The sequence below is a fragment of the Protomyctophum parallelum genome (genome assembly GCF_964188405.1).
Source record: "Protomyctophum parallelum genome assembly, chromosome: 17".
NCBI lineage: Eukaryota > Metazoa > Chordata > Actinopteri > Myctophiformes > Myctophidae > Protomyctophum > Protomyctophum parallelum.
The window spans coordinates 6,516,366-6,526,795 of record NC_139719.1 but is presented as its reverse complement, the minus strand read 5'-3'; the positions used below and the strand labels follow the sequence as shown (position 1 = coordinate 6,526,795).

General features: G+C 41.6%; 1 protein-coding gene across 1 annotated transcript; it reads right to left on the bottom strand.

Annotated features, from left to right (window-relative positions):
- Positions 1-204: 204 nt before the first annotated feature.
- On the bottom strand, positions 205-8,513 carry LOC310874906 (uncharacterized protein). Its single transcript, XM_083787824.1, has 11 exons — positions 8,437-8,513; positions 6,814-6,918; positions 5,936-6,346; positions 5,400-5,496; positions 5,052-5,267; positions 4,549-4,709; positions 4,353-4,442; positions 3,765-3,941; positions 2,536-2,678; positions 2,270-2,398; positions 205-1,194 (listed from the first exon to the last, which is right to left on the bottom strand). The coding sequence occupies exons 1-11, from the start codon at positions 8,454-8,456 to the stop codon at positions 866-868; spliced, it is 1,878 nt and encodes a 625-aa protein (XP_083643950.1). The 5' UTR covers positions 8,457-8,513; the 3' UTR covers positions 205-865.
- Positions 8,514-10,430: the final 1,917 nt, after the last annotated feature.

Sequence of the window (10,430 nt, the reverse complement as noted above, 5' to 3'; positions counted from 1 at the left end):
GGGGCGAGAAAACATACATTTACTTTGCCGAAAAGCACTCGACTTGTTTACATAAGGGTCCTCCATTTTCAATTCATCAGAACATTTAAAGACATACAAATATACTCATATGATTATATATATATATATATATATATATATATATATATATATATATACACACACACACACACACACACACACACACACACACACAGCTCCATCTCAATGAATTAGAATATTTTGTAAAAGTTCATTTTCTTCCGTAATATAATTCAAGAAGTGAAACTTTCATATATTCTCAATTCAATGTGCATAGAGTGAAGTATTTAAAACCTTTTTTTGTTTTAATCTTGATGATTATGACGTACAGCTCATGAAAATCTTAAAAATCCTATCTCAATTAATTAGAATATTTTACGAGACGACTAAAAAATATATTTTTTAAACGAGAAATGTGGACCATCTGAAAAGTATATTAATGTATGCAGTCAATACTTTGTCTGGGCTACTTTTGAAAAGAATATTTCATCAATGGGGCGTGGCAGGAAGGTGATCAGCCTGTGGCACTGTTGAAGTGTTATGGAAACCCAGGTTTGTTTGATAACAGCCGTAAATTAATTTGAATTGTTCAGACTTATGTCTCACACCTTCCTCTTGACAATACAACCTAGATTCTCTGTGGGGTGCAGGTCAGGCCAGTTGGCTGGTCAGTTAATTTACAAAGACCTATGTCCATTTTGTGGACTGGAAACTTAACCGATTTATTAATTGGCATTAGAGGGTAACTGGCATTATCGGATAACGACTAATTGGCATTAGAGGATAATGACAAAAATACAGTTTTCCCTTTTGAATGAGAGCCATGTCTTTCCAGAGAAAAGTCTCATATGTGGTAGTCCATCATTCTGGGTCGTTTGATGGGGCTGCTGTGTGTCTGCTGGGGGCCAGATGGCCTCTTGGAGCTCAGTTTAGTAACAGGACGAGGAGTTACTGTTGGCTGACATGGACTCAGTGCGTCTGGTCGTCTCGTTGCTGTTCTAATGGAAGAGGTCTGACCCTTACCGAAGCAGTGCATGGCAGACAACAGTCTTGACTGGTTGGATCTGATGTGATGAAACTGCTTGGCCATGGCAGCAATGGCCTGAGTGTACATGAGGTCCTTTCTCAGGCTGCTAATGTCTCTGATCATGCTCTCCACCAGCTCCTCTGTGTCTGTTCAATCACATTGTTCAAATTAACAACAAAAACTTACACTGCAAATTACAGCACAATCAAATGACTTACACAATTATTTGTGTGCCAAGACTTTATTTGGATTAATAATTTTTTGATTTTTCGATACTGGAATTCCAACACTTTCAATTAGTTGTATATCAATAGAGGGTATGCGCATGCATAAAGTGAGTGGCAAATCGAGTGGCAAAGTGAGTTTAACGTTGTTTAATGTGAGTTTAGCGTTGTTTAATGCAATCAGATAGGACTTTTCTGTTTGGATGTATGGACCAGAAAGTAGCTTTTTGCAACTCAGTATGTCACTCCTGCATAACTTCCGGGTATGATGATGATGTCACACGCATACCCTCTATAGCAGGAATATCAGATTTACAAACTCACAACATGGCACATTGCAACAAATGTTCACCTATTTGTTTTTAACCAAAGGTTTGGCTATCATGACAGAACGTCCCAGAACAGGGATGCTAGGTTACATGTGTTTAAGCAGCATTATACAATAGTCTAATTTTGAGGGTTGGGAAAATAAATTTCGCCTATAATGACATGCCTACAAGAGGAACACCCTGACCCAAACCTAGCACCAATATTCCGGGGCAAACATTTTGGGGAAAAAAGTGAGGGGCGCTAATATATTAAAGTCTAACTGATGTAATGGTGATGTAAAACAAACGGTGCCAACACAAACATTTACATGTTACAACGCCATTAACAATAAATGCCGTTTAATGTGTGTCCCTGAGCAGGACTCTTAACTTGTTAAGGCTCATTCATAGGCTGGATTTTCGGTGGCGAGGTGACCACCGGAGCTGAAATAACGTTGGGCGGTGGTGAGTAAAAACAGAGAGAAGGGCTGGAGCGGTGGCGGTGGTTTGCTCTTCACCGCTCGTGACGTCATGTTCTAGTTCGGTGGTCACCTAACCACCGAAAATCCAGACTATGTATGAGCCTTTACAGGATGTGTAAATGCAGGACAAATTTCACGTATGTGCATACATATATTATTATGGTTTAAGTGGTTACGGTAAGTATTTGTAGATTATTATATTCTCACCCTCTTCATAGTCGCTTGACAAAGAAAGACACAGAAAGTCAGCAGCACTTTCAGCTTCACATTCCTCTTGATTGGTCCCGGGGTCTCCTTGGCTTGGGTTCTGCTGTGAACTTTGACCTTGCATCGTGTCTGAAGACGATGGAGACAAAAGCAGTCGGTATTAACACTAAATACACAGGTTAGAATTCTGTTGTTTTTATGTCAGCCGACAGAGTGGGTGTGGGTTATGAAGTGAGGAAGTCAGTGTGTGATTTATAATCACTTACTGTCAGTCTGCTTCTCATCTGCTGTCACACATTGTTGCACGTCTGGACATGCCTTCTTCTTCCTCCTCTTCTTCTGACTTCCTGGCAGACTGGACCCCCGTCGATGTGTAGACCTCAACTTCCCGAAGAGCTTGTGTCGGAGTCTATGCAAATAATACTTTTTAGAAGAAAAACACACACACAGACACGGAAAAAACACACAAAAAGTTCCAAAACAAACAGTGATCAATCATACCAGCATTGCAGCTGCCCGCCGGGCCTCTGCCAAATGAGAAGCCCAGGTTCTATTTAAAAAGGATTTAAAAGGATCCCTTTATAGCAGGGGTACATTTTTGGCTGGGGACCCCCAGGTTGAGAACCCCTGCTTAATAGGATTGCCCTCTATAACTATAATAAAAACAAAATACCTTAAATATTTTTATTTAAAATATTGCTTTGATTCTCATATTAACCTTAGAAAGTATTATGTTGTTAAACATAATACGCATGTATGTATGGAATGCATAACATGCATTTATTTGACAGGGACAATGCTCATTTATCAACAAATCAGTTTTCACATTCATGTATTTGGAACAGAGTCAGCCATTTCTTTCTGTAGTCCCTGAGCAGGCTCGTAGAAAAAGATGATAAAACTATCCATACAAAAACACATTCCAATACAAGAACAATAAACATAGTACAGGGGACAGAACAACCACAGAGTGATGTGAGAAGTGACACCAGTGAAAAATCCCATACATTCCATAGGCTGAACCACACATGGTGGGCATATGACATCATCAACTTGTGACAGGAGCGGCACATATTTAGTGAAGGACGTACTATTTCTAAAATAAAGAAAATAATTAAGATGTTTTGCATTTCTAATTTTAGCTATAGGGGGTAAGTATAATGTATTAACCCATTCTGACCGGGCACCCATTTTGGTGTTGGCATCATGTTATGCTTTAGCTATTTAAAAATAGCAGATCTACAAGCTCATATCGCGCCACCGAGTGGCTATTTTTGAAAATTTGAAGAGCGACTGACATTTTTAGAATCTGATCACAGGTCAGAATGGGTTCATCAGACCAGTGTGTGTCCGGCGGAAACCTCGTATGAATCTGATCTCAAGTCAGAATGGGTTAAGGCATACAAGTCAGTACATAATTTCAGTACCTTTGTCGGCACCTTTAGCTGGACTCGACTACAACACTAATAAACTTCACATAATGTTTTTCAATCACCTGTAGCAGAACTCTAGAGTAGGACAGAGTTCCTTGTTTTCTACGGCGGCAGCATAATTCTCCCCATGTTCCACCTGCAGATCAATCTTGAGCACCTCTAAGGCTGCACTGGGGTTGTGTCCCTCTTCAAAAAGCTTCAGGAGTTTCTCTCGTGCCTTGTCGCCCACGTCACGGTACCTGCAGTGGTGGAAAATATAACTATTTATCATACTTCCATGCAGAAACACTCTATTAAGTAAAAACTCAGGCAATCAAAAAGTATTGACATCAAAATATACTTTAAAAGTATATACTGTATATATTATGCAGAATGTCCCGTTTCACAAGTTGTCATGTCTAAAATGTATTAAAACATATTTTTTTAAATAGATCTACAAACGCCATTCTATGTGACACGTTGTGAGCTTGTAGATCAGCTATTTTCAAATAATCAAAGTTTAAATAGGGCTGAAGTAGTATGAAGTCTATGTTTTAGATAGATAGGTAGATGTGTGGAATATTTGGACACAGTCCAGTAAAGTAAAAGAACCTCACAGCTGTATTTACATCGAGTAAATGTACTTAGGTTACTTTCCACCACTGGGGTACCTGAGTGCATCTGTCCCGTTGATGTTGTGGTTGTGCTCACTGCAGATGCTCACCATTGTAGGGAAGGCAGGCACATGAGGATCTGAGCTTCTGAGGAGATGTTTGAGACAAATATGTTCTTCACTGTTCTTTACAAAAATATTTATTTTACTGTGTCACAGCACACACAAAAGCAACAGTGCCAAAGCCTACTTACACACTCGGCCTGCCTCTGCTAACTTTGGCCCGTGTCCGTAGGATTGTGACAGTCATCTTAGCAGGGCAGTTTGTGTTCTTGCTTGTTGCGTTTCTGCCTCCCACGGCAATATTTTCTGGTTTGGGGTTATGTTTGGTGTTATGTTGGCATCTGTAATCCACCTTAAAACCATTAAAATCGGGAAAGCATCTGTGTCATTTTAGATTTTAACAATGCATACGTTTTTCTGAAAACTCGAGTCGTAGGAACTAGGATGGTTCTCCAAAATAGCAGATATACCAGTAAGACGCCTTAATATAGGCGACGAGCGACCGCAGGGTAGGTATCTGTCAATTTGAATTTGGAAGAAAGACAAAGGTAAAACCAGTAAGATGCCTTAAAGGCGAGGAGCGACCGCAGGGCTGAGACACTACTGGAATAATGTCACTTCATTATGTCAGCACTGTCATAGAAGTTTCATTTTAAATTGTCTAATTAAACATATATTTTTTAACTTGTCTCACCTTGAAAAGAACTCTGTCTCCTTTTGACTTACGACTTCTTTCTACCCTCCATGTGACCGTGTGAGATTTCAACCACCGCTTTATTTCGTCTTCCGACGACAAGGCCATGCGAAGAGTCGCTCTGAAGTTGATATGATCACTGGTCTGACTGATGGTTTGGTAATGGCAGACATGGTAATCATAGCTGGTGTTATTACAGCTGGCTGGCAGATAGTCCTATGAAGCAAGGAATCAAATGAAAGCATGAGTGCGATTGCGCGTGTGTATTTATTTGCGTGTACAATAAATTATGGAATATAAATTTGAATATAGAATTTATGTTTTGGGTTTTGCTAGAAAGAGAGGTACCTTCAAAGCAGGAAACTGAGAGATATTATTTTTCACTGGACTGGTGCAAGTGTTCTTACGGCGCCTCTTCCCCCCGAATCTTGCCAACATCTTACAGCTGAGGAATAAAGGCATATTTACTACATAGTAATGGTATTACATCGTATACACGCGTGGAAAATCATGCTAAAACTGTTTTTGATTTGCCTAGAGCTCCATGATAATAACATGTAGCTGTAGCACAGTGGCTCTTAGCTCATTTAGTGTCCCTTCCCACGTGGGTTCAATCCCGGGCGTGACACAAGGGTCAAAACAGTTCATGTATTTAATGTAAACATGGGATATATAAAGCCAGGTCATTACACTACACACTATAGTTCTTAGTTACACTACATAAGTAGGAGGATAATGCCTGCACTCTGTGCCAACAGCCTGCTGAGAAGATTGCAGGCTGTGATCTCACTTCCTCTGAACTCCAAAAGTAAACATAAAAACAAAAAGAGACTCCACCCTCTGTGGCCATTACATTTACCAGCTGACTGTTACAAGCTTTTTACCTCGTCCCAGTTGAGTTCTGTGTTGTGTCGTCTGTTTTGTCGACTCCAGCATCAGTTAAGGTCTGTGTTCCGTCGACTGTTTTGTCGACTCCAGCATCAGTTAAGGTCTGTGTTCCGTCGACTGTTTTGTCGACTCCAGCATCAGTTGAATTCTGTGTTCTGTCGACTCCAGCATCAGGTAAGGTCTGTGTTCTGTCGACTCCAGCATCAGGTAAGGTCTGTGTTCTGTCGACTCCAGCATCAGGTAAGGTCTGTGTTCTGTCGACTCCAGCATCAGGTAAGGTCTGTGTTCTGTCGACTCCAGCATCAGGTAAGGTCTGTGTTCTGTCGACTCCAGCATCAGTTAATTTCTGTGTTCTGTCGTCTGTTTTGGTGTCTACAGTATCGTCCGGGCCTTGCAGACGGATCGGTCTGTTATGAAAGAAGTAGGGATGTAACGATGAGACATTTTGGCCGATATCGATATCCGATTTAATTAATTGCCGTTATGGCCGATAACCGATATTACCGATGTCGATATGATCTCATTCTGTATTGAAAAATTATAATTTATAATGTGACAGGGCATCTGCACTGCAGGCTTAGGCAAGTCAGATTCAACTTAAATACCTTTATATTTAATATTGTGAGCTTGTAGATCTGTTCAAGCTGTTACTTTGGGCCTGTTTATCAGTGAAGACAGACCGATTAATCGGACCGATTAATTAATCGGTCTGATTGATTAATCAAACCGATGCCGATTAATCTGAAAACAACTCAAATCGGCCGATACCGATTTGTTTGCTGATTAATCTCCCGTCACTACAAAGAAGAGTGTGTCATTCAAACAACTTCAGTTATAACTGTTAAATTACTAAACCCAATAAAGATCTTCTTACCTCGCTGTCTCAGTTAATGTCTGTGTTGTGTCCACTGTTCTGACCAAGGCCGTGGGAAGTAGGACAAATGAGGGTGCAGCACCTGGTGCAACCACCTGCACAATTCTGAAAGAAAATAAAACCATTCAAAATCTATTTGTTGGGGGCAAGGTGGCACAGTTGGTAGTGCTGTCGCCTCACAGCTAGAAGGTCCTGGGTTCGATTCCTGCTCGGGACGCTGTGGGTGCTGGCGGCGTGTTTCCTCCTCCGTGTCATCAGTGCCCATACCCGAGGCGGGGTTGGCGAAAGGGCCTTTCTGTGTGGAGTTTGCATGTTCTCCCCGTGTCCCCTAGGGTAGGTACCCTCACAAAAAACATGCAGTAATACTGGTCACTAAACTGCCTCCCCCTGGCCAGCCGGGGCGCCTGATGGAGGGGAAAGGAACTGGTTGGAATAACGTGTTCCTTCCACGCACTACGTCCAACCAGGGAAACTCCCCCCTGTCAGGTGTAAAGGAGCAACTTGGACACTCAGGCATGAAGGAAGCATGAGTTCAAGTCCGTTGCTCTCCCCATGTCCCTCATATATGGGGACTAGGTTGGCGGAGGGTGTGTAGAGCCCAGGATCACATTAGATAATTGACACAGGGGTGAAAAATGGGTTACAAAGCCTAGACTAGAGGCTCAGATTCTGAACATGTTGACGGCAGCACAGGTTTTGTAGATAAAGGCTGGGTTTCCCAAACAACACTTCTTACACCATGGTGTAAGAAGTGTTGTTTGGGAAACCCAGCCAATGTCTAATTTCAGACCTACTTTCACTGGACAGGTGTGTAGGAGAGAACAGTTAATGCTGCAGTCCCACACACTAAATGAGGGCCAAATCACTGAATGCTCCTTTAATGATTGGTTTGATACGGCAGATACGGCTGATATTCCATACAATGTATGAAATATCAGGCATTCTAGCAAGGTCTGTGTTATCAGATCATCATCTGCTCTAGGAGTAAATAATAGTGTCAGTTATCCAAAACGCTGTTCTCAGAGGCACTTGCCCATCAGGCAAGTACAGGTCATGTTCTACTTGCACAAAGGTCAGGCCCATTTGCAGAAAAGCAAATCATCCATTATAAAATGATAGGTCAAATTTAAGTAGGCTACCGTTTAACACATTTTTTTCCTCTCTCCTGGGGCTGTGCGATACCTAAATTTTTGCCGAATACATAGTTATGAATATGACTAACTATGGGTTAACAATTGTTATTTAGCAGCACTTGTTATTTAGTGTAGCAACAGTAAAAACAGCACTCTAAGGTAAACAACGCACTTATTCAACATACCAGCAGACAGAATGCTCTGGCCACGTTCAGGTGTTTAGACAGATATCTCATGTTGTGTTAATATAGATAGATGTGTCCCCTCTCAAACTTAGCAGGGCAGTTTGGGTTCTACTTCACGACCGTACGAAAAGGATAACATCTCTGTCTCCTCTGGATCTCTACCATGTCACACAGGTGCAACAAATGATTAATGTAATAAAAACAAGAGCAGCCGGCTCGTGTGCCACACTATACGTGGTGGTGACCCAATTACCCAATCACCACAGACATGTTTATTTATTTTAAGGACATTAATCCTCCTTTACCTGAAAAAATGTCCAGCCATGGTTTTGGGGACTTCAGCGTTGTGCTCCTTTTTGACATCCGGGCCTTGTGGACAGCTCGGTCTGTTGTGAAAGAGCCACATTGTATCATGCATGCTGATACAATCAATGCTCACTTGGAGAGACGGGTTGGGGACACCCCTGTTAGTGAACGATGATTACACACAACCATTTTACAAGCCTAGACTATAGCAACTCTCAGGTGCTATTTTTTGCTATCTGGCATCTGGAGTTGCAATAACAACCCTGACAGCCCATTCATCCAAACAGAAAAGTCCAATCTGATTGAATGAAACAATGTTAACTCACCAACATCGCAGCTGTACGGAAAGCTTGGATTACCAAATGGTACTATGTGCCAAGTTTTTGTTTAATAGAAATCCGCCGTAGACATGTTATGAGCTACAATCTGTGAATACATTTCGTATAGACCTGTCCTGTACATTCCTTGAACTGAACTGTACCCATTCTGCAAACTGTTAATACAAGTAAGACGCGCAAACGCGTGAAGCGAACGCAGCTTGTGTGTGTGTGGTTGTGTGTGCGTGTGTGTGTGTGTGTGCGCGTGTGCGTGTGCGTGTGTGTGTGTGTGTGTGTGTGTGTGCTACAGCTGCGCCCTGTGTGTGTGTGTGTGTGTGTGTGTGTGTGTGTGTGTGTGTGTGTGTGCTACAGCTGCGCCCTCTGGTGGCGGGCGGGTGGTGTAACAGCGGGACAGACACACACATACACAGACATTCAGCCCTTGCTGTCATAGTAAGTGGCTCACTGCGTTCGCAACCATTTTCAATCAATCATATATATATGGGCTGTCAAGGGATGGTAGATCTATGCCACATATAAAAAATTATCACCGTCCCCCGGGCCATTTATTTTCTAGCTCTGGGCTGGCAGATTCGTCTGGTTCAGTGGTTTGTCCTCCATATAATACCGGTAAATAACAAACACTATTGTATTTTGTGTAGTAGTTACAGCAGCTACTTATTTTTTAAGAGCTTTTAATGTAGCTGTTATCACACGAAAATAGGTTCCATCCTGGAGGCCAATCTTTCCAGTGACAAAATGGCCACCAACGTAATCAAAAAAGTCAACCAAAGAACATGATTAATTTACAGGATCTTCTCACTGTTCAATAAAAACACCTTGAAGATCCTAACAGGAGCCCGTACAAGGTTTCTTTGACTATGCATGCACCTCTTGGTACCACAGCACCTCAAAGGCTCTTAAAACAAGGCTCCAGACTTCCCAAAACAAACTGGTCAGGCTCCTACTTGGCCTCACCCCCCACCATCTTGCAATGGGTCTGGTCCATCCAGTATGATGAATTTAGCTACATAGAAATGTCTATTTGTATGTCTCTAAATGTTTGTATGTCTTTAAATGTTTTGATGAATTGAACAATGTGGACCCTGTTGTAAACAAGTGTAATGCTTAATTGGGTCGTCCACTCACAGTTGACAGTCTTTGTATTGAGTTTGTGCTTAAAATGTACTGTAAATTCTACAAACTGTTAATAAATATTTCAATCATTCAATCAATCAATCCACAATATTCGACACACCACCACCCATGTACCTGTCTAAATACAAGTTCCTTAATGTTAACGAAGTCCACACCCACAACACCAGAGGGAGCGCAACAAACCATGAGCAATCCAGATTCGGCACAAACAAGGGACTAAATTATTTTCGCTCCTATGCCACCAAAATGTGGAACGCCCTACCAACAGTCATTAGGACATGCGAATCCCTTGACTCCTTCAAAACCTCCCTTTTTACCTCCTCTATGAATTCCTGTTCTGTTCTTTGGCTATATAGAAGTATCTATTTGTACGTCTCTAAATGTTTTGATGAATTGAACAAGGTGGACCCTCTTGTAAACAAGTGTAATGCTTTATTGGGTCGTCCACTCACAGTTAACAGTCTTTGTATTGAGTTGTGCTTGAAATGTACTGTAAATTCTGCAAACTGTTAATAAAT

What these genes read in the sequence shown, in the direction of transcription:
- LOC310874906 (XM_083787824.1), bottom strand. Translation starts at nt 8,456, where the DNA reads ATGGCTGGACATTTTTTCAG. An exon ending in CTCAGTTTCCTGCTTTGAAG is followed by an intron (nt 5,268 to 5,399) that starts GTACCTCTCTTT and finishes CTTGCTTCATAG; the next exon opens with GACTATCTGCCAGCCAGCTG. An exon ending in AACGGGACAGATGCACTCAG is followed by an intron (nt 3,942 to 4,352) that starts GTACCCCAGTGG and finishes CCACCACTGCAG; the next exon opens with GTACCGTGACGTGGGCGACA.